This window comes from Hippocampus comes, unplaced genomic scaffold, assembly GCF_001891065.2.
Source record: "Hippocampus comes isolate QL1 unplaced genomic scaffold, H_comes_QL1_v1.1 scaffold59, whole genome shotgun sequence".
In the NCBI taxonomy this organism is placed as follows: Eukaryota; Metazoa; Chordata; class Actinopteri; order Syngnathiformes; family Syngnathidae; genus Hippocampus; species Hippocampus comes.
Genome location: NW_017805406.1, coordinates 962678 through 985883, shown reverse-complemented (window position 1 = coordinate 985883; position 23206 = coordinate 962678). Strand labels below are relative to the sequence as shown.

At 43.5% G+C, this 23206-nt stretch overlaps 4 protein-coding genes and 1 long non-coding RNA gene across 13 annotated transcripts; 2 read left to right on the top strand and 3 right to left on the bottom strand.

The window, feature by feature from the left end:
• The first annotated feature begins 3 nt into the window (after positions 1 to 3).
• Positions 4 to 4569, top strand: lipia (lipase, member Ia). 3 transcript variants are annotated; one of them, XM_019873393.1, is made up of 11 exons: positions 5 to 119; positions 634 to 719; positions 1721 to 2091; positions 2185 to 2293; positions 2711 to 2812; positions 2884 to 2973; positions 3050 to 3217; positions 3572 to 3661; positions 3818 to 3926; positions 4111 to 4281; positions 4345 to 4569. In XM_019873393.1, exons 2-11 carry the CDS (start codon positions 644 to 646, stop codon positions 4427 to 4429), a joined length of 1371 nt encoding a protein of 456 aa, XP_019728952.1. In that variant the 5' UTR covers positions 5 to 119; positions 634 to 643; the 3' UTR covers positions 4430 to 4569. The 3 variants fall into 3 exon arrangements, with proteins under 3 accessions (XP_019728950.1, XP_019728952.1, XP_019728951.1); XM_019873392.1 differs by having other exon boundaries at positions 7 to 119; positions 4108 to 4281; XM_019873391.1 differs by having other exon boundaries at positions 4 to 119; positions 4108 to 4569.
• A 222-nt stretch (positions 4570 to 4791) lies between these two features.
• On the bottom strand, positions 4792 to 7281 carry LOC109517912 (SH3 domain-containing kinase-binding protein 1-like). The gene is made up of 5 exons (XM_019873402.1): positions 7046 to 7281; positions 6097 to 6190; positions 5806 to 6032; positions 5653 to 5716; positions 4792 to 5545 (listed from the first exon to the last, which is right to left on the bottom strand). Exons 2-5 carry the CDS (start codon positions 6175 to 6177, stop codon positions 5507 to 5509), a joined length of 411 nt encoding a protein of 136 aa, XP_019728961.1. The 5' UTR covers positions 6178 to 6190; positions 7046 to 7281; the 3' UTR covers positions 4792 to 5506.
• Positions 7282 to 7374: 93 nt separating this feature from the next.
• On the bottom strand, positions 7375 to 13134 carry LOC109517907 (uncharacterized protein C2orf16). Of its 3 annotated transcripts, none has more exons than XM_019873389.1 (10): positions 13017 to 13134; positions 12280 to 12341; positions 11476 to 12174; positions 10487 to 11125; positions 8598 to 8710; positions 8421 to 8511; positions 8301 to 8352; positions 8098 to 8166; positions 7865 to 8011; positions 7375 to 7779 (listed from the first exon to the last, which is right to left on the bottom strand). In XM_019873389.1, exons 2-9 carry the CDS (start codon positions 12288 to 12290, stop codon positions 7874 to 7876), a joined length of 1812 nt encoding a protein of 603 aa, XP_019728948.1. In that variant the 5' UTR covers positions 12291 to 12341; positions 13017 to 13134; the 3' UTR covers positions 7375 to 7779; positions 7865 to 7873. The 3 variants fall into 3 exon arrangements, with proteins under 3 accessions (XP_019728948.1, XP_019728946.1, XP_019728947.1); XM_019873387.1 differs by having other exon boundaries at positions 7865 to 8014; positions 13017 to 13133; XM_019873388.1 differs by having other exon boundaries at positions 7865 to 8014; positions 11476 to 12171; positions 13017 to 13133.
• A 519-nt stretch (positions 13135 to 13653) lies between these two features.
• map7d2a (MAP7 domain containing 2a) lies at positions 13654 to 22961 on the bottom strand. Of its 5 annotated transcripts, none has more exons than XM_019873474.1 (17): positions 22665 to 22960; positions 21584 to 21676; positions 21409 to 21504; positions 21246 to 21323; positions 20702 to 20865; positions 20444 to 20540; positions 19867 to 19956; positions 18986 to 19092; positions 18784 to 18899; positions 18442 to 18698; positions 18217 to 18364; positions 17982 to 18150; positions 17748 to 17852; positions 17616 to 17666; positions 17399 to 17429; positions 15450 to 15993; positions 13654 to 14892 (listed from the first exon to the last, which is right to left on the bottom strand). In XM_019873474.1, the coding sequence occupies exons 1-17, from the start codon at positions 22702 to 22704 to the stop codon at positions 14634 to 14636; spliced, it is 2445 nt and encodes an 814-aa protein (XP_019729033.1). In that variant the 5' UTR covers positions 22705 to 22960; the 3' UTR covers positions 13654 to 14633. The 5 variants fall into 5 exon arrangements, with proteins under 5 accessions (XP_019729033.1, XP_019729034.1, XP_019729035.1 ...); XM_019873475.1 differs by lacking the exon at positions 22665 to 22960 and adding an exon at positions 22175 to 22258; XM_019873478.1 differs by having other exon boundaries at positions 14800 to 15123; positions 22665 to 22958.
• Positions 20792 to 22450, top strand: LOC109517950 (uncharacterized). The gene is made up of 2 exons (XR_002168632.1): positions 20792 to 20874; positions 22199 to 22450. It is a non-coding gene; the product is annotated as an uncharacterized LOC109517950 (long non-coding RNA).
• Positions 22962 to 23206: the final 245 nt, after the last annotated feature.

Here is a 23206-nt window from a genome sequence, read left to right as displayed (position 1 = left end):
ACTCCTCTGACTTCCTGAAGTGAACAGTGCCTCAACATGTAGGGATTTAAACACAGGATAGCCTTGTAGATTTCAAATCTTGGACCCGACAGGTCAGGGACGATTTCCCTACAACTAAGGTAAGACTCATAAAGTTGATTCAGTGATTTTACATTTCATTGCAGCCTTGGATTTTAACTAGGAATGCCGAAAAGTGTACACATGTCATGTCATGAATCAAGTCAGAGATTGATTTCTGCACATCTCCCACTTCAAGACACATGATCACTGCCTAAAAAAAAAAAAAATGCCAGGCTCTGGCATGAAAAAAAAAAGTTAGACATCCAGATCCTGTGTGGCAATGTGGGAGGGTCAGTAGATGAGTAACTAAACTGGCCTGCCACTGGGGGAAAAAAATGTTTACAACTTTGAATCTGCTGTCTTATGGGCGAGAATACAAGACGCAAAGAAAAAAAAAGGGTAGTGGTAGAAAACTGCACTTAGAAATGTTGTAATCGCTTAGCTATGATGCTGTGTGGAAGTGAGCCTACAGGATGCATTAATCATGTATTACCATTAATGTTATGTTTGTGATGTAATTTGAAAAATGAAACTGCTGAGTTGACTTCGAATCCTGTGCGCTTTAAACTCCAGAGAAATTTGCATGTGGCTGGCCTCAATCATGTTCCCGTGGCAATTCCTGACATTTCTCTTGGCACTAAGTGCAGATATGTGCAAAGGTAAGGCCCGGTGCTTCAAACGTTGTTGTTGTATGTGTCCACATTCACATCAGCTGTGAAAATGCTTTGAAAAGAGAAGCCGACTGTCATGTGTCGAAATACGTCTTGTACGTGCGCTTTAATTCCAGGAATACCATATGTAGTATTTCATTCTCTATTGTATGTGATGACCAGTTACAATAATATTTACGCTATTTAGGTGTGCCCCGTCGTTCTCTTTTGAGAACCTAAAACAAATAAGGGAGAAGCAATTTATGCTCTGGTTTGGATGATAGAAAACTAACCAGATACAGTCTGAAAGAAGATGACTGTCATGATTTGAAAACACCGTTGCGCCTCGTGTCAGTCTACGTACTGATGTTCCAAATTTGTGGTTACTATCAACATGACATTATGCGCCATACGGTGGTGCATGCGTGCCACTTGGCCACATGATGATTCTCACCTGATGGCTCTGTGGTTGTGTTGACCCGTACAAATTCCCATGATCCCACACCACTCGGGAAACTACACTTTGCTTTGATTAAGAATGACGCAGACCGTGTTGTGCAAACCCTCGGGTTGTTGTTATCTCCATTATTTGCATACCGCCGTGTAATCGATACTACCCCCAAACAAATGCTGATATCGCGAGAATTTTGTCGGATTTCCCACCCCCAAAAAATGCACTGCAATATATTTTAGTCATACTAATCTCGGTGCGTAACCTTTTGACAATTTCCGACTGAATTCAAATGAGAGCGCATTGGCAATTGTCGATGACTTATTTTATTGTTCACACAGAGTAGTAGGGGTGTAACAAAAAACAGGTTTGAAACGGAAAATCGCTTCTCGATTTAAAAGATTCGAGCGCATCGAGTCGCCTTTTATCGGAGAGATTACTGACAAGTCCATTTAAATGTATGTTAAAATGACATAACATTTTGTGTCCACCGACGGGATAATGTCCTCTGTCCTAAATGTATGCCATCTCCCTCACGTTGTCTAATTTGCTCCTCCAGCTAAGGAATGTGCCGACTTCGTAGATTTAGAACTGGCTCACGCGATCATCGGGACCACCCTCAAGATAAGGTTGCTGCTTTTCACCAGGGACACAATACACTGCGGCTCATTTCTGTCTCACGTCAACTTCTCGGCCGACCCTCACTTCAACCTGTCTCGGCCCACGACCTTCGTCATCCACGGGTACCGGCCCACGGGCTCTCCCCCCGTGTGGGCTCACCAAATCACGGAGCTGCTTTTGGCCAGAAAAGACATGAACGTCATATTGGTGGACTGGAACCACGGTGCGGCGAATGTGAATTATTTCAAAGCTGTGGAGAACACGCACCAAGCCGGAGAAAACCTCACTGGCTTTCTTAAACTGATGAAGGTACCATTCGGAATTCCATGTCACACTTGAGGTGTAGTCTGACTTATGAAGGCAAGCGAGACCCTTTTGGTGTCTAATTGATGGTCCTTGCAGGAGCACGGTGCCTCTCTGAGTGACATCCACATGATAGGAGTCAGTCTCGGCGCTCACATATCTGGTTTTGTGGGCGCAAACTTCAACGGCGCAATCGGAAGAATTACAGGTAAAATATTTTAACTCCATCCAATTGAAAATTTCAATATCTGAAAATCTGCGTCATGCATACACTAGCACTGACATGGCCTTTCATAGTACAGAAAGTACAGTTCAGTTGTATTTAACTTTTAGATACAATACATTCACACTTTGGGAACAAAACCTCTGTCTTGTATTTTTTTTCCGATGAACACTTGGGCCTACTATGCTACTGTATTCTCATGACGGTCATTAAATATTTGTTCAGGTAGTATAAAATCTTTGAGAACTGCTGGTATTACAGTATACACTACATTGCATGTCAACAACCACTGCCAGGCATGATCACGGAGAGTTTTTCAATATAGAAATCACCCCTGGTATTTGCACACCAGGGTGAGAATAATACGCGTCATGGTTTTTGACACTTACGACATTTGTACAGCGCTGGATCCCGCGGGGCCCCAGTTCACTGGAACGCCCCCAGAGGACCGTCTGGATCCCACAGACGCCCAGTTTGTAGATGCCCTGCACACAGACATAGATGGTAAAAACAAAAATCATTCATTCGTAGAATAAAGGTTGTACAATTGCTATAACAAGCGTGTGCTTCTCCAGCCTTTGGCTACAGAGGGGCTCTCGGCCACATTGATTTTTACGCCAATGGAGGAACAGATCAGCCCGGTTGCCCCAAAACCATCTTTTCAGGTAACTTCATTTCATTGATTTCTGATCCTGTGAAAATGTTTTGACAACAGTTTACTTTTCACTTTTTTTTTTGTAGGAACCGCTTACTTTAAATGTGACCATCAGAGATCAGTTTACCTCTACTGTGAGTCCTTGAATCTCACTTGCACCAGCAGGGCCTTCCCATGCAGCTCTTTCAAGGACTTCCAGGATGGCAAATGCACAAGCTGTGAGCAGTTCGGTGACGCCGGATGCCCTGTTCTTGGTGCATATTCAATTATCCATTATGTATGAATTAATTTTGCTGTACAAAAAAAAAGTAATGATCATATTTGATTGATAGCCAGACAATTATCATGTTAAGAATACTCTATTTTTGTGGTTGGCGTTCACATGATTTCAAACTGGACTTCATCCTTCTGACAGATTTTTATTTTATTTATTTTTTTACTATTTCAATCCTCTGATGTAGCTTAGCAGAGTAAGCATAAAGTTTGCCAAGATACATATTTGGCTGTGGCATCGATTGCGTGATTCATCTTTTCTATCGTTAGACTGCGTCACCATTATTGTTTGTAGAAGTTCGAAGCTATTCATTGACGTTTTTCCTCCAATGAAGGATACGACATCGACAAGTGGAAGCACGTTTTGTTGAAGCTGGGCCAATCCAAAAATTATTTCGTCACAAATGAAAAGGCTCCATTCTGCAGTAAGTATGATGAGAATTTAATTTAAAAAAAGTAACAGATGGGATCAGTTGGGATGAGTAACATGTTTTTTACATTCCCACATCCAATATAAATGTATGTACAGCAGAAGTCATTGTCTTTGCGGGAGTGTCAATTGATCGCATCTTGTCTGTCAGTGGTGAATTACAAACTGGATGTGGTGGTTTGGAATGAGGAGGATCACTGGGGCTATATCACGGTGAAACTCCATGGCAATGGGACAGACGCTGTGGCAAAGATCGACCAGTAAGTCTTCATTTGAATGCTGAGTTTCCCAATGGTTGTTGAGCCAAAGCACATATTAGAAATTGGAAAAAAATAACAATCACATGCCATCACACCAGAAGAGTGTTTAGCTAACCCAACAACCAAGGGTCTAAACTAAAGCAAATGTGACAATAAGCATATGCTGTCATCTTTTTTTCAGTAGAGCAACCCAGTTCAAGAAGTTCACAGAGACCAAGTTGTTCGCCCAGTTTGACACCGACCTCCAGGCAGTGACCAAGATGTCTCTCATGTTCTCCACGGGGAATGTTTTTAAACCCAAATACAAACTGCGTGTTCTCCGGATCCGTCTCACACATCTGGAACGCTACGACAGGTACAGTCACCTGACATTTATGATACCTCGCCCTTCTGACCTTTGTTTACGTGTGCATCACAGGCCTCTGTGTCGATACGACCTGGTCCTGGAGGAGAGCAAAGAGGTCTCCTTCGCCCCACTTCCCTGCCAAGAGTCCAACTTCTGAGGCGAGATCACATGGCAAACTTGCACCGCTCGGTCTGAAATTGGCCACATACACACAATGTGCCACATCGAATGTACTGTCTGCCGTTTCCGATTATCTGATGCCACTGAAAATTAGGTTAGTTCTCAATCAGATAGATTTTAAAAAAAAACACACACACAAAAAAAAACTTCAGATGATATCTCATAACAGTATTGTTTGTGTTCGAAAAGTGAATGTAACTATCGTCATTGCCTCATCTGCGACTTTGTGACATTTTTAGTGCTCTTCTACAGGATACATTGTATTTTTCACTGACCAGATGAATATATATATTTTATTTATTTTTGTGGATGGATTATTAAAAAAAAATGTATAGATTGCATTTTCCAATATTCTGCCTTTAATGGATTCCAACCAACAAGCGAGTCATTTCACAGCATTTTTTTTTTGCACACATTTGGAAAGTACAACACTATGCTCTAAGTACGGTGTAATGTAGTCTTAAAAAACAAACAAAAAAAAAAACCCACACACAATCACTCATTTGTGCATATTTACACCTTCTCCTTCTTGTCCTTCCTCTCTTTCACTGTACACATTAAGACATTACACATGGAAAACAAAGAAAGTCAACTAAAACACAAAACAAGAGAAATTGAATTAAAACACTACATGGTGTTCTTCTATAAATGAAGTGACACTGGCTCATTTACTCTTGGGAACTATGACTAATAATAATAATAATAATAATAATACAATATTGGTTTTTTTTTTACTTCATCTACCAAAAACAGTTTCAGAAATACATGTGCGTTCATTGACCAGACCATGAGGTAAATCTGCACAATCCAATACAAAAGTTGTGTGAACAAAATAATGCCCCTGTAAAAGGAAATTGATTTGCATTATCGTGAAGGTATTAATGTAACAATCTATTTTTTTAGTTTGCACTGTAGGTGTAGAACTGCACTATATCATGCTAGAAGCAGTTCTTAGTATTTTACTTATGTCCATACGTCAGCAACAGTTCTCCGTATGGTGCAGCTTAGTTCCCACACCATATTTGGCTACAATAATTTTAGTTAGTAATTGGTGTCATTTTGACATGTGCTTCTTCATACGTTGTAGCTCCATCTAATAAAAAAAATAATAAAAATAAGAAAAAAATAAGAAAAATATGAAACCATGGATGCCATCGCATGGACAACCAATACACGTGAACGGATGCTTTTGTTTCTTACCTGTAAGGTCAGACGAATTCTCTTCTCCTCATCCAGCTCATTCATGAGCAGTTTAATTTCCTTGCTGGGAGACAAGATAATGATCTTGTAATGCAAGAGTGGAGGAAAATTATGTCATCATGGCTGAGGAGGAGGGTACATTAAAGACCCTACTTGTGTTGACTCTTCATCTGTTCAAACTGCTCCCTCAGTTCTCTCAGCTCGGACTGCAGTCGCTCCAGTGTGGGTGACGAGTGATCTGTTGGACCTCTGAAGGGTCGAGGCGCGGGGTCGAGGCTCGGTGGGGGTTGCCTGGCTTGCAGAACAGCGGAGAGAGCTTTGGGAAGCAGTGGGGAGAGCGATGGAGATGATTGTGTGTGAACATGTCTGGGTTCATCTGCCTGTGAAGAATAGACAGCAAAAAGTTTTGGGTTTTTTTTTTCTAATCTTGGGTAAAGATTATATAGTAAGGGAAGCTCCATTCTGATTGGTTTCATGGGCGTTTTCTTGCAGCATTGAAGAACTTGGATTCTTTTTTCTCTCCATCAACAGTTAACACCTGAATGCAGTGCAAGATTTTGAAGAAAAAAAAAACCAACACTTGATCTATACTGTATTCAAGGAAAACATAAAATCCTGTCCATACATTTATTCCACAAGCAAGCGAACAGGAAAGATATTTAGTTATATTTTGTAAGATATTACAGGTAGTTATTCGCTGTTCGTATGTTGGGTTAAATATATACCAAAGGCCAAAATACACGTACATGCATTCTTAAGGCATGGCTTCATATCTTATCCTATGCACCCGGGCCATGGCCACAACATCAGTGACAGTTACGTTACTTCTCATGACATGAAAAGCATCACAAATCTGTAAACAAGATCATTTTAATTCTTACCGTGGCTGTAGCTCACTGCATCATACACAAACCCAATTTTAATTAAAAGTTGGCTAAAAGATATTTGAAACAATGTTAGCGCATAACTGTGCATCGGAAACATACTTTTAGTATCCACATACAGTACATTTCTAAATTACAAGTGCAATTAAAAAAAAAAAACAACAGGGGAATGATTAATATGTCTTTTTAAAAGGCAATTTTATGATATAGTACTGCACATTAAACTAACCCAGAGCGACACAGAGGAATGAAAGTGTGGGGAGAAACAGCAATTCAATCACATAAACAAATCATATTGACACATTGGAGCAGCGCTAAGTCGAAACGGGGAGGCCACTGTAAAGGAGACCTGGTATGTTGTCATTTTCATGTTCACATCACTCCGGTATGAGCAATAAAGACACGATACCTCTATTAGCGTTCAAAACAAATGACCGATACTAATACTGATGACCAGATTAGTGTTAGTTACTTCACAGACCGAGACGGAATACAGTACACACGCTTACCGTGTTTAGCAATCCTCCCCCAGTGAGATACAGCAGCATCTGTGGTAATTCAACACCGGCCATTGTAGCGTGCTCAGTGTTTTGAAGAGGGGTGCAGCAGTGACGGACGGCTATTTTTAGCACAGGGGCGCCACCCCAGCTCACTTGAATATCACTAGGCCACACAGTCAAGTGTGGCCGAGTGAAGGACGAGTGCTTTTAGGAAGGGCGAGTCAGTCAGCACAGGGTTAGGCAATTTTTGATTTTGTGCTTGGCCAGATTTTACTTCAAAATCTCAAAAGAAACTAGCCACTAGGCCATCTTTGGTTCTCAAGAAATGAGTACACGCATGAAATTGAGCAGTGGTTTATTTCTTCTGAATTAGTTATAATACAGAATATAGGACGCCAGAGAAAAATATCGATTCTGAAAGGAAACTAACAGATTCATTTATGTTAAAACAGTATATCTACAAGAGGGAGCCATGTGTTTTTTTGAAGATGTAGTTTCCTCAGAAATGCACTCAATTTCTCAAAACAGGACATCGGGTTATATAATACAAAAAAATAAAAATTAACAAGATAGTCCTAAACATCTGTCAGCTGACTTTTTTTAAATTATAACAGTTGTGAAATTACTTCAAATCTTACAAAGGAAAAAAAAATACTCATCCTACAAGGCTTTGTTAAATAAGAGGAGTGCATTGCCGATGCAACTTGGTGATTTATTTTTTCCAGTGTCTCCAGTATAAGCACCTGCACCCAAATAAAAAAAGGTGTTTTATTCAGATCATTTTCAAGATGATTACCTCAAACCGACTGCTTGTAATCATTTAGGTACCTGGGATGGTCACCAGCGTTGTTGTTGGGGTGCTCTGTTGTACGGAGGGCGCTGTCGCATCACTCTCATGTTGCGGTACTTTGACATGATACTGTAACTTTTTTGGAACACTGGCTTCTGGTTTGGGAAGGGGCGTGGCACCAAGTTCTCCTTGTCAAAAGAACATTAATACCGATTAGCGGTTAAATAAATTCCATGGGAGGGACTAGATCTCATCAATAAATTCTGCATACCATGAGGGGCCGTCGAAAATTCCCAGACGGCTCAGGGCCAGGTCTCCTCGGGCCGGGAAACTTTGGTCTCTATCAAAAGTCACAATGAAGACAATCAATACATGTCATCTTTTCACAAGTATAAGACAACACCATGGAGATGAAACCTGTGAAAGAACAGCACAGGTTCTGAACATTTCATTTCGTGGAATGGCTTCACTCACTTGCATGGGTCCAGGTCTTTTGAAGGGCCGGTCGGCCATTAAATTAAGTGGCCTGGAGGAAACAAAACAACACAACCTCAGTACCGCTTGTACTTTGTCAGAATGTTGTCAAGCAAGTACCTGAACGTTCTTCTCTCCAGATATCCTCGTTTTCTGTCGAGCGAATGGGACCTTGAGTCAGCTTTTGATGATGAGCTATTCAGAGACGCGTCTGAACCAGGGTATAAAAAGAAATGACAAAATGAGCTTTTGACGGACAAGAAGCGTGTACCGCATTTGGAAAACAATGCCAGTTACCAGTTTTTGACTTTGGGCTACGTTCTTTCGCGGGAGAGTCTTCCTTGGACGTGCTCGGGCCGGCTGCCCAGTGAGACACGACGACAAGGTCTCGTTTCTCGATGGGGGAAGATCTGAAGAGAGATAAACAGTCAGGTAAACTAACGCACATAAAAAGGATGACCTATCAAAATCGTGTAAAAAAACGATAATGAACAGCACAGCTTTGTAAGGACGGAAATGAGCATGTAAAGCCAGATGTCACAGGGTGGTACTTACAAAACCATGGCATGTCCATGCTTCTTTACTCCTATATTTGCACTCGCAATCAACCTGAGCACTCTTCAGTTACCCGGGGATCGTTAAAGCGGCCGGTCGGGTGGGTATCGTAAAAAATTGCATCAACAACTCTTCAATCCGCGTTTTATTTGGCCACGCCGCTCCTCAAAGATGTTTACGCCCCGGGGCTGATGCCGCATGGTCTATTTTACCAGCTGAATGGAAACAGTGAGTCGTCATGACGGATTCTCTTAAGTTTAGAGAGAGGGATCCAAACTCCGGCTGCGCTGGTGGTTTAAAGAAAGCATCTGTCGGCCTTTTAAGACACCTCAGCTCATCTTAGAAATGGGACTTGGGTGGAGGGTGAGCGGGCTCCTCTTCCTTTAGGGGCATTGCACGGGCAACGGTTGAGATCATCTTTTCGGTTGACCTTCTTGGGCTTGTACATGCAAACCAGCACTGACATACAAAAGGGCAAGTTGGGGTGCATTAGAGGTCGTATACAGTGCACCATATCAGGCAGGACTGACCGAGGATTCGTAGACCGTGGAACCACTTTGTCGCCCAAATGCATTCATATTGTAGCAGGTAGCAATGGCAGCAACTAGTTGGAAAAGGGGCACATCTCAAATCTTCAGCGACGCAGCTTTTGCTTTGCCGATGCTGGTTAGGTCTTTGCGGTCTTGCTGTCAATTGACTTTAAGTCTCATCTTGGCGACAGTGCTCCCTCTGTGCTGTATTCTCGGCACTCGCGCAAGTGAATCGCCGGCATCACTGCGGCATGATTGGGGATTTATGGTTTCAGCAATGGTCTTTTCTGTTGCTAAATCTTTGTATTGCCACCTTATCTGCACAGAAAATTTGGGGCTCCAGCATGGATTTGATGTGCACATCGTTCTTCCAAGTGGTCAAGAGAGAGGCAGACATCTGCAGTGCGGCAAAGTGTTTGTGTCTTCCATCGCTTCTTCAGATAATTCGTTCGGCACATAAAATGTGATTTTCCTCTTCGTTTCTGTGTGTAGCCAAGTGTGATTGCAAGTTGGCCATGAGTAAATTTTTCTAGGCATCATAAAGGAAAAATTCTTTTGCTGCAATGAGTGATGAGTAAAGAATCCAGCAGCGTGTAAATTTCCTTCCTTTCATGAACAACTCCTCTTCGCTGGAAACAATTTCCCACTGAGCGCCAATGCTCATACTCGCATGAATTTGAGGACATTTCTTAAGCATGCCTTGTTTTCATGGTTGCTCATCAAAACAAGACCGAGGTCTCTCTTTCAACAGTCTGCGTGATTCAAGAGGCCAGGCGTTTTTAAAACATGAGGGGAAACTCCTTTCATGCTCGAGACAACCGACAGATCAGGGCGGGGCTTCGGGAGCAGTGCCATACATTTTGTGCCAGACTTCAACGGACGTTCGCTTTCACGGTACAGGAGAATAAACGCCATCTCTTTTTGGAATATGCAGATCGGAGATGGGGAGGGGGAAGAAGGGGGGAATCTGAGTCGCAGCATTTTGTGCATCGTGTCTTCTTCATTTTTCGCATGTGGTCTCACGATCAACATATTCTTTCTTGACCTCCCAATTCTCATCATCAAGCCCCTGCGAAGAGTGCAAGAAGGAAAATACCGTACCTGTGAGTATTCAAGGAGCGACGAGACTCCACCTGTTCTTTTCTGGTATTAGTCTCTCGCAGGGACCTGCTGGCTTTCTCTTCATCTCTGTCGGGGGACTGTTGAGCTCTTGTGTCCCTTGGTTGCAGCCTTTTCAGAGGAACCGGATTACCCTGGAAGCGTTTCTTCCTCATAGCAAGAATAGAGCTGGGTGGTCCCCGAAGGGGAATGTCACCCGGATGTGGTCTGGGTCTAAAAGGCGGAGGAATTCTTAGTCTCATGGGAGACTCAAATCTCATTTGTCTGCCTTTAAATATGAAACTTTTATCCCTAAGTGATAAAGGTCTACCACCAAATGGTCTGGGAATACTGAGGAGTGGGATTCTCTCTCTTCTGGGGTATTTTGGGCCACTGTGATCCTGTGACGGGCTTGAAGAGGACATGCTGACATCTGATAGTCTCCTCTTGCGGGGACCCGTCAGTTGCCTGTCCTGGGGGCTCCTGTGGAAGGACGATGAGGGCGGCGGGCCTCCTTTCCAAGGTGGGGGTCTGAAAAGGGGCAGGCGAGGAACATCTTTTGCACTCTCCATGCTGTGGGGTCTGCCACCCTGCCTCTCCATGGGACCACGCTGCCTTCTGGAGTCTTGCTCAGATGACCACCTGCATATCCATCAGACAGAAGAAATCGTTACAATAACAGATCCTCCTGCCAATTCAAGTGGGTGGCGGAGCTTTTTATATAAAGCAGCCCCGTTCCTCAAGGCCACGATAAAATGAAACTGGAGGAAGAGGCAGCTCATCATTTTCAATGACAAAATCTAGACCGATTACAGAAATCCTTCTCAAAGGCCGGTGAAAGCACTTTTATATCAGATCTCATTAACACCCGTCAATTATTTAAAGGGGAGCTGGGCATCGGGCATTACGAGCCATGTAACTGAGGTCGGCATCAGGGTCAGCCTTCTTTTTAATCATTTTAACCAGCTGGAGGAGCTGCTTCCATCCTGTACCTCTCTGGAAACGAGCCTCTCCCATGCATCTCCCTCGGGCTCCGATGAGGCCCCGAAGGCCCGTGTTGGCCATTGTGTGGATGAGAGAAGGCTCCGGTGTCGTTCCATCGCTTCTTGCTGTGGCCAGAGTCCACGAAGGGCCTCTCCCTTGGACTCACATCCCCACGAGGGCCTCGATACCTATGCTCCTGGTGGGGGAAACCAGGCTCTCTTTTGTGGTCCCTGAAAGAACCCTGATAGGCAGGTGCAGGGCCGCCGGGCCTCTTGTCGCCGGGATGGCCTCGAAAACGTCTCGGGGAGGGTGACCTGTGAGCTGAGGAGTGGCCATGGGGAGGAGGCCCCCTATGACCCGGGGACCCTCGTGCAGGACTGCGGGATGATGACTGATGCTGGGTATGCGGGGAGCGGTTTGGTCTGGATGAAGGCGGTCTCCTGTGATGGCTGTGATGCGGTTCCATTTTAGGAGAATATGATTGATAAGAATCCGAATTTTGTGCCCTCCAGTTATTAAAACGTGGCTCTCGCTGGTCTTCCATCAGTGGGACTCTTCTGTTCGGTGGGGGTCGACCTCGACCCCTTGACTCTCTCCAGTTTTCATGGGGCTTTCCTGGGTGGCCATGGGGGTCTCTTCTTGTTTTTGAGTTGGGGGAATAATTACCTTCTCTGGCCCCACTGCCATGACCATCTCCATAAGCTCTGCTGTACAGAAACAACGGGGAAGGATAAACCATTTAAATTATGCATCGCTAACTAATAACACAACACTTGGTGTCTGGATGCAATTCAAGATCAAGTATGTGATACCTTGGCTTCATGCGTGGAGATTCAAAATGTGGTCAGACAATCTTCTGTGGAGTACCTACACTCTATAGAGGGACAAAAAAAGTCAAATGTCAAGGTTTTGCTGATCCAGTATTGTACAACCAAACTAAGCCCTCTAAGTAAAAATTAAAGAACTTGATTCGTCTTGGAAGTGATATAATGACAATGGTGTAATCGATATCTTGGATGTTAGCGATTGGAACAACTCGACAAGCTTCACAGAGTAGAACGGTAGAATTGATGGTCAAAAACAATCCACAGTACACACACACACACACACACACACACAAAAATGTATTATTTTTTTCCTTCTAGCGCCGTTTGTTAAGATTGCTTTTATATTACTGTATCATACAACGAGCTCATTCACCTGGTATGTACTATGCTGGCTAATTTCAGTCCAGGGCCTGCAACCGTTATACCTCAAACCACAGTTCGCGCTTCACAAAACAGTAGTTTCAACGGGAAATACATAAATGTCAAAACAATGTTGAATGTCGTTTATGTGGTTTTAGCTCACAAACACAAAAAGGCTCATGACGGTCGTTATCTTACCTTGATGCTAAGCTAATCAAAGCAAAACCACGCGCAGTTACCACAAAATGGCATCCACGTACGGCTGGAATATCGACACTTGGGACAACTGCACAGAAATTTTACTTTCGTCCTAATAACATATGATCGCGTAAGAATATCATAAGTGATTTTGGACATCTTACCAAAGCGCAATCGTCGAACACTTAGCTTCACGGAATGCTTGCAATTTAGCTATTCCCTTTCGTCGTCAGCCATGGAAGAGGCTCGTCCCTATAGCCATGACGCAGACGCGGAGGACGTTTACTTGCTGGTCACGTGACTTTCTCTGAGCCAATGGCGTTCGCTGAAGTACGAAAATCCTTTCGGATCAAGACGTGATTGGTTTGTACCAAAAGGGACGCAACTATGGAACTGAGTACTGTGGGAACGTGACTGATTTTAGAACCGCAGGATTCTCAAGGCGCTACTTTATTTTTGCCACGTTCCAAAATAATTTGAAGAAAAATTCAGAGGAAAGTATGCATGACCCATTAACTTATACATTTAGTGTTCTGAATACACGGCTTTGTACATCGATGGTACTCGATCAATCTTGAAAGCACTAATCAAGCAAATCATGTGAGACTAATCTATTCATTTTAGGGCCCTATCCCACTGAGCGGCGAACAATTGCGAGTGCTTGCAAAGGCAGCGAATGTTGTTGCGTTCTCGTCAGGGTTCGTTCAGGATTGCAAACGTTTTCCAGTTCCAAGAATCCAATTTACAGTATATGCCAATGGGGAATTGTGACTAATCATGTATGAACAATAAAAAACAGTGTTGATGACTTTATATTTTATTGGGTTGATCATTTTTGGCCATGATAACCATGCACAACTCAACAGTCACAAAAGTCACTCCTTTTGAAATATGAGCCGATATGGTTCTATTTCCGCTAAAATGTGTCTGCAAATTAAATGTTTTCTTTAAATTCAGTTCTGAAAATAAATCAAGCCAATTCCAAACCACTCTATGCAGCAGATTAAATGTCTGATCTATCAACAAGGATTCTAAAGCCCCTTGCAGGGGAGAGTGGAAAGTTGACACATATTGGGCTACATGTGCTAAGCAATGTGACTTGGACAAGATTTTGGGCATACAATGTTCAGGTGTTAAAGGTCGCACACTGAACCTCATTGCACAGAGGGAAAAAAATAGATGTCAGCACAGTGGTAGCACAGAATTGCGATATCAAAGCTCTTCCTTCAGGTCACTCCAAAATGAATCTACATTTAGACACAAAAACCTAAACGTGGTTGTGCAAGCATTTTCAAGGCCCTCAACAGTTGACAAATTTTCGTATTTCTTAAAGTAAATCTCTGAAAACATTAGAGGAAAGGTTGAAAGTGCTCATTGAGCCAAATTCACCTTTAAAATAAGATCAAATCACTTTCACTGCTGCGCCAATCCAAGTTCAAATTTCCTTCCAGTTTGCAACAAACATCTTTTTTTTTTCAGCGTCATCTTCATCGATCACTTACAGTGCTGACGTCTCAATAAGAAAATCACATCAAATTGTCTTAAGACTATGGCTTTGGGTGAAACACAGGATACACCCTGGACTGCTTGCCAATCAATCACAGGCCCACCCTTACTCCGTTATCCACATCTGCTATATGTGATTAGTATATTGCAATATTGCTAGGGGTAATTTTAGTAGCTGTCAGTTTCTATGGCTCTTGTCCATAAATGTATTGGTACAGATGTCTATTTTCTAAATGCCAGCTCTAGTATGTTTAAAGGAGAAAACGTTGGTTGCATTAGTGGATATTAAGTCGATTCGAGGAGGGTGGTGACATCCCGATGAGCTTCGAGTCCGACATGGGGCTGACGACCCCCTGGATCAGATTTTTGTTGCAGTCGCCGACGTTGCCTTCAGAGGTCCTTTTGGAGCATGTGATGCTACCTGTCAGGTCCATCAAGTCCTGAAGGGCCCGGGTGTTACTTAAGCTGCATTGCTGGATTTCATTAACTGGCGAGAATTCTGGGATGGAAATCAATTCCTCCTTTGAAGCTGGGCTGGAACATAAGCACAAAATTATCAGGTTTGATTCTCAGGGTATCGGATTGAGTGCAACTGGACTGTTTGTGGTTGTCTTTGAAGATGTGCTGCCTCTCGCCCGAGCAGACTTTTTCTGCGAGCCAACAATAATTGTTTTTCTGAAATCATTTTGCTTAATCTCAATCAATTCAATGCCTGAGAATATCATTGATTTTATTTGAGCTCATTTGAAGACCAGCGTTGCTCACCTGATGTCCATGGACTGCACCTCATCAGAAGACCGCCTCACCTCCGGTGGCTCCAGATGAATGGCGGATGGTTGTCGAGGTCCTTGTCTTTCGGGTCCCCCCACCGAGGACGCCGCTTTCAGTTTGTCTACCTCAGCTGTCACATGACCTCTACTAGAGATACTTTCTGCCCTCGTGACTGCTCCATGCTTCCCATTTTGCTTAACCATGCTACCTGCCTCACTGGTTGGTTCTTTTGTGAATGGGTCCATGTCTTTAAATTTGATTCTCGACTGCTTGTTTGCAATCATTTGCACTTCCCTCTCCTGTAGTCGGGGATCGCTCACCTGATGTCCATGGACTGCACCTCATCAGAAGACCGCCTCACCTCCGGTGGCTCCAGATGAATGGCGGATGGTTGTCGAGGTCCTTGTCTTTCGGGTCCCCCCGCCGAGGACGCCGCTTTCAGTTTGTCTACCTCAGCTGTCACATGACCTCTACTAGAGATACTTTCTGCCCTCGTGACTGCTCCATGCTTCCCATTTTGCTTAACCATGCTACCTGCCTCACTGGTTGGTTCTTTTGTGAATGGGTCCATGTCTTTAAATTTGATTCTCAGCTGCTTGTTTGGAATCATTTGCACTTCCCTCTCCTTTAGTCGGGGATCATCCGCACCCTCCTTGTTCAGTTCATCTGCAACTATCATTTTTCTGATGTCCATTCTCGAGTCAGGAACACTGTGAGCTGGCATCGCTTCAGCGTTGTTTTCAACATGCTTCCGACAGTCCATCTGTGCTGTAGCTTCTTTCTTCCCTTCCCCGTCGCTTGTGACCCGCTCTTTACACCGTTTAAAGTCTTCCTGAGCTTTACTTTCGACAGTCTTTAACTCTCCTGTGGAGAATAACAAACATCACTGTGGGCTTCACTTCATTCGAACTGCCCGGCATTCATCAACTGCATTGGATTTGAGTCAAATCCCGCTACTGGTGATAAGGGATGACGCATACCCGCTAAATTTTGTATCACCCACCAGAGGTCTTCTCTCTATCCTTCTGCCGGGTGTATTGTTTGCTTCAACAAATAAACACTTCTATCCAAAGAGATGTCTCATTGTCTCCAGCTATACCGGTTCTTCTGTCCACGGCCTCAGGAGTTATCCCCTTTTGATATCAGGCACAGGACAGTCTACACCCAGGACTGCTGGTCAGTCAATCACAGGGCAAGTGCAACACAGAGAGGGCCAACGATGCACGTTGAAACTGAGCAGGAATTGAAGTAAGGCGAATGAACAATAACCTCATCAAGTTGTTAGTTTTGGGTCAGGTCACGTGCGAATGGCTCAGCGCGTGTGCTTGATTGTCGCATGGTCTACGTCCAACTTTAAACACCCTTCCTATTGTAATATTGAAATAATTCTGTCCATCAGATGGGCATCGGTGTGACTAGCAGCCGCAACCCCCATCTGAAAATATTTGTATTAGTTCAAATAATCCACTGGTATTTGAGGAAATGCAGCAAAACTGCATGATTTAGTCTTTCAGTTGACTGTCGAAACAAACCTCTTATTCTTCAACCTACCAGTGTGAACAATACATAACAGTTGAAGTAATGTGTCTGTAAAAAGCTGGAGCAGAAGTAGAAAGATAATGTCAAGGGCACAATCTTTTATAGCCAGCTCCCATGGCGCCTCACTCCATTAAATGACATAATCCACAATAGAGCCAAATAGCTCCTCATTGCAACGGGATTTAAAAGTGTGGGAGCTAACATTAGAACAATGACATAGCTCATTATGTAGGCGAGATTCAACTGCAGCCAATCTCAGCTAAAGCACGCATTTGACAGATTATATACATACAGTAGGAAAATTAGAAATAATGGACAGAATGGCGCTCACTACTGTGCAAAAGCCATACGCCCAAATTGGATCAGCACCAAATTCTTTACTCACCTGATGCATTTGGCTCAATTTTGCCAAGATTTATCATGCATCATTCACTTATAAATGAAAATGAAAAAAATAATATTGTAGTTTTTAATACCTTTTTTTTTCTGGGACCATGCACCACCACGACCAGTTTTCTGAAAATCACTCAAGCAGGCAGTTTTTGCATGTTCCCGCTAACAAGCAGAAAACAAAACCTCCTTTGAAAAAGTCAATTGTTTTTTTTAAAAATGTGCCAACTCGTAGCAATAGATAGCTGCCATGCACACGGCTGCGAGGCATACAAAAAGGGCTGACGTAAGCAGAAGAAGCAGACCAAAGTATTTGCATGTTACCTAAATCAATACTAACCTGGTGGTGACCTGGTCTCCACCTGTTCGTCCTTCGGATTCAATGACAAATAGGACGCAAAACCAAAGTACCATCATCAAATTTAATAAATACACAATCAACAGAAAATCAAATAAAGTAAAAAAAAAAAAAAAACAGAAGATAAAATGACATCGTGACATGAGCAGGTGTTTGAAGGCAGCAGGGCGACTGTATGAGAGGAAGTCTCTTATGGTACCTTCACATCAGCTTCCCCTTTCCTCGTTCTCTTCATGATCTCCTCAATTCTCTGCAAAAAGGCGTCAACGTGTAAGTATGTGTTTCGCGTGGAGCGCCGTGAACAAAAAACATTGTCCTGTTTTGCGATGACCTTCTTTCTCAGCTGCCTCTCCTCCTCTTCCTGTTGCGACTGCTGTTCACGGTCTTGACGTTGACGCTCAGCTTCATCATGTGCTTGAACTTTCGCCTTTTCTCTCTTTTGAAGATATTGAGCAAAAGATTTCAGGAGAGAGCAAACATTTTTCAAGACATCTGTGAAAACATTTTGGTGAATAAGGTCCATTTGAGCAATAGCCATCCAGGATGATTTACAATAATCTCTTACCTCTGTGCCCGTTTGCTCCTTCTCCTGCACATCCTGTTGCTGTTTGTCTTCTTGTTGTGTTGCCTTGTTGGAACTTGTGCCATTTTCCCCAGGCTCCTTGGCCTTAGGCTGCTGTTGCTCTTGCGCATGTTGCTCTTGCACATGTTGTCTGCTCTGCTGTTCCCGGAGCCTGACAGCAGGGCACATGATACAAATTCAATCCACTCTGCCATTAATTGAACTTTTTTTTTTTTACCTTTCTTCATCCGCTTGCTCTCGTTTTTTGTCCTCCAGTTCTTTCTGTGCCCGAGCCTGGCGTCTACGCTCTGCTAGCACCTTGCTAGCCTCCTCCGCATTGGTTATCCCGGTTGCTGCCTTCCCTGTGGTCGTGCATGGCGATGATTCTGTTGAGTAGATGCAAGAAGACTTAAAAAAAAATAAATAAATCATACGTGAGTTCAAAAGTTTAATCACCATCTACCTCTTTTTTTCTCTCTATTTTGAGTGCTATGATCTGATTTCTTCTCGGAAGGGTCCTCTTTTTTCTCAGGTGCGTCACCTTTGACGGCTTCAAATGATCCGGCTTTGCATACGTCAGCTGCACTGCGGGTATGGCCGGGATTTTTTCCCACCACCTCACCCTGTTGTGCTTTACTCGTGGAAGGCCGAGGTCCAGTGGGAGAGTGGTGGGACTCGTGGACACTGATGGGAGACTGCATGTGTGTCTTAGAAGCCAATCTGTGGGTATACATTTGACAAAAAATACAGAAAAATATTTTCTCGAAAACATTTGGAATTTCATATCTCAGCAAAATGATCTCACTTGGAGGTAGTCGGAGGTGTCATCTGTCTGATGACATTCGCCGGCGATTCCGATCTTCTCTTTAAATACGAACCACCCGGGGAGGCAGTTCTCCTCTCCCTTCGCAGACGCTCTTTCTGAAAGGAACAGAGAGCTTTAACTTGTTTGTTCTCACAGAGGTGACAAGTGGAGGTGCCGAATGTCAGCATGTGCCCTGCCTAACCTTGGGGGTGTTGGGAGTGGACCGAGAGCCTTCCACTAGTCCGTTTCTGTGGGCATCAGCGGGGCTCCGCGAGTTGCACAAAGGTGACCTGCGAGGGCTGCAAGGCGCTGCATGACCACAAAAGGGGAAGCTCATGAAATCAAATGGCAGCAGATCGATATCAGTTCAGGAGTATCAGGGAGTGGAGGCTTGTCTGCAAAGTGTCACATTTATAGCCACTTGCAGAAGCAAAACCATCAACATTCTCATTTATAAAGCAGCCATTTGAAATTTCACTCATTTTGCCAAATCGAGTCTAGCAGATGCATCCGGAGTGGTATGTGCCAAATCCTTATTTTACAAATGAGTGCCGAATGCAGGGTAATGCAAAAAACACATTCTACAGTATATAACTGACACGCTCTAACACTGAAACCCAAACTTCAACATCATCCTGAGCACGCGCAAAACAAAAAACTGTTTGCTCGCCGCTCCACATGACCTCCGATTCCATCTGTCGCCATCTGTGAAGTGTAATCTCTAAAAAGTGTGGCCATGTCTATTTTGGTGTGTGCATTTATGTTCTGGGTCATGTGCGATTAATCTTGAAAGAAAAAAAAAAACATCCTTTGATGATCAAAGGTAATTAAGACCATTTTACAAAACCATAGCATACAAAGTACTTCTGAAATCCCTCCAAAAACGAGTCATTCATCCTTTAAAATGAGTTTCATTCATAACCAGACACACAAAAAACATGCAAGCATAACTGTGGTTTACCTTTGTGCATGGGGCATTGAAATCCCACCCAAAGGCAAACAAATGCAGGGATAAAATTGTAACAGTTGCATGGGGGAATATACATTTGGGAGTGGAGGTGGCTGGGGAGAGCCAAACATTACCAGATTCGCTGACAGCAGGAATAGGGGAGGCAAGGCCATGGGAAAGGGTGGAGGCAGCAGAGAAAGAGAGCGAGGCATTCTCAGTGTCACCTAAAGTCAGCGGGTGGAGCAGAGCAGAGCATTATGAACATTTCGATTGAGGCCGCTCTAGCCTTCGAGACCAAGATGGGAGTTGAGATACCCGCACTTCGGTCACTTTGGTACATAGAACTTTTTTTTTTTTTTTTTTCATTTGAAGCTGCGTTGGGTGGCGCGGTTTTGGAGGAAACATTTGAGTAAGCTGGGGCTACACAAATGCCAGTGCGGATATTTCACACCATCCTGTCTTGAAGGGTATCAAGGAACACTCAATTCTACACGGGCATTTTTATTTTGAAAAGCTGGGCTGTAAGCAGTCATCAGACCAAAACAAAAGTGCTCACTAAAAATCGTGAACTCTTAAGAGTCACCAAGCATATGTGGCATAAACATTTTGAATACATTTAATAAAGCATCCTTCGTTGTTTGCTGTTTCAAATGACATATTTTCTTCTGTTAATGTTACTGCCACAACCTGCGAAGGCTTATACGTTCTCACCTGCTACAACATGGAAGCCTCTGCTCCAGCGTTTGTGTCTGTTCTCCAGGTTTAGGCTGCGCTCCAGAGAGCGTCTCATCAGGGCCTCCAGCCGCTCCTAAATGCATCATAGTGGAGCTTTTTTGTTAAGCGACCACTTTTTCCATCTTAAGATTCCAAGTGGCAAATCATTTTTTGGATCATTTTGACCCCTAGCATTTGAAAATAAATATTACAGGTGATTTTTTTTTTTCTTAGGATGCTCTGTATTCAGCTGACCCTCTCCTCCTCCAGCTGCAGTCTTCGCTTCCCCTCCCCCGCAGCCCGGCGCAGCTCCTCCTTGTGCTTCTGCTCCTCCAGCCGCTTCCAGCGCTCCTCCACCGTGCGCTCGTACTGCAGCTGAGATCGTCGCTCCTTCTCCCGGATCAGCTGCTCCCGTGCCGCTGAAAGAGGTGAAGCCCAATGTGTCGTGTCAAAAAATAACGATAAAGAGTGAAAGGGCGACCTTCCATTCCAACATCGTAGTCTTTCATTAATTTCACAGTTATTTCAATTCAGTATTAACCCAGAATTTCTGAGGGAATCAAGATGCAGCGCTATCTGCGGAGACCCGTTTCTGTGGGCTACACGAGATGCGGAAGTCTGACATAGCTCATCATGTCAGCGAGCCAGGGCGCTCAGACTAAATGTCCTACTGGCAAAGCAATTAGGCAGTGAGGGGCAAATGTCAGAATAGGAATCCGAAAGCCATTTCAGAGAGACTGAAAAATACAGAAACGATTAGATGATGTGACCTGTGCTTGAAAACAGAAAGCTTTCTTACCAAGGCTTCTGTCCCTCTCCTCCCGTCTCTCTTTGGCTAAACGCATCCTGTCATCTGTCTTCAAAAATCCCTCCACAACTGAACGGTAGAAATATCAGCGGGGAATCAATAGAGGTTAATTGCAGATGAAATAAGAATGTGACACTATAAGAGTGACACTTACTTGGTTTGCTGGCAGGGTTGGTGCTGATGGTCGCAACCAAGTGTGAAGGCGACGCAATTCCATTCAACAGGGGCTTCTTGTCTGTGTTTGTCGCAGCTATAATCGCCAAGACGGAACGAGAGATGGGACATTTGGTTTTGTCTCAACAGCTGCAGTGTTGATGTCGATTACTCACTTGTTTTTTTAGTTCTGGCCGGGGAGCCGTGACTGTTTGTTCCATTTCTCTTGTCGGGAAGTAGCGGGACAGTTGGAGGCGCCATCTTTTCGACTGTGGCGCAGAAACCAAATAATATGTTGACGCACACTCACACAAGACACGAATCCACATTTATTTTTTCGCGACACAATTTACATTGACACAATCCCATCTTTTCGACTGTGGCGCAGAAACCAAATAATAATGTTGACGCAAACTCACATAAGACATGAATCCACATTTATGTTTTTGCGATACAATTTACATTGACACAGTGATTACTGTGGTTGTACTTTGCAGTGGTGTCAAACTACACTGCTGCATACTGAGGTTCGAATATTGCGGAGCATGTAAAGATAAATTGCTATGGTGCAAAACTGTTTCAAACCACTGCAAAACACAATAATAAACATCTGGTTAATATTATCATCATAATACTAGTAAAAAGAGGGCTTCAGTTTCAGCCAATTTGTCTCCAATGGGTAGTGAACCTCAGTGTGATAGGGGCATGGCGCTGTTCCCTGCACTGAAGGAGTCATTGACATGATTACAGGAAATGTGATTACTGACCTGCTTCTGTTTCTCTTGTTTCAGGGTGTGGAGGGCCTAACAATGACTTCAACTTTTACCATCATCATCAGCATCTTCATCACTGGCAGGGGGAGGATGCTCGTAAAAATAATAGTCTAATCTGTAGGGGGCCATGTCAATGCGCTCAACACCCTTCAAAGCTCTTCGACGACAGAGTGACGTCATTACAATAACAACGTAATCTACGTTTTGCCTTTAAATCTCCAACAAGGCTTCCCCTTCCGGAAGCACAATTAAACAAATTACAGGAAACACGAGGACGTCTATTGTAATATATGAATGGATGGTTAAATCGGATATGTTTTCAGGAAAATGAAGCATGGCCATGCTGCATCGTCATGCACACATTCAGCTATTGTTTGCATCGCGCACACGGCGCAGATTTTTTAAAACGACTTTATTCGCGAGCCTGCAATAAAGCCTCATGAAAACATAAAATTAAAGAATACAATATGATGTAAATATTTACCTGCTGCCACTGTGTCGGACGCTGTTACTATGTTGGCCATGGATCGCACGAGAAAAGAAAAGCTGCAAACCAGCCGCAGTGACGCCGCTATGCAGCTCAGGTGTCCGCTTTCATCAACGAATCTCAAGGGAATATAACAAACTCAGCATGAAGCTAAATAGTCCCGATGAAGGTCATGGCGAGGGCTGGGGATGAGGAGTCTGGCTCGGATGATGCTGACGTGATATATCCAGTGAACACAGCGGAAACATGCACTGACTGCATGACGCACCATACAGCCAATGGGGGCGGGAGTGTTTGAAGAAATTGCCATATTTTGGGATTCTATAGTCTCATAAAGAAGATAGTGGTGTGTGGTATATATTCCGAAATAAATTGTCATATACAGAATACATATTTTATATAAAACAATTACTGTCCAGTATATGGATTCACTTCAAAGAGTGAAATATGTTGTGGTGTTACTATTATTATTATTACTATTATTATTTATGTTTGTGTATTTTGATATATTTTGGTTAAGAAAAATCCAAATCACCTCG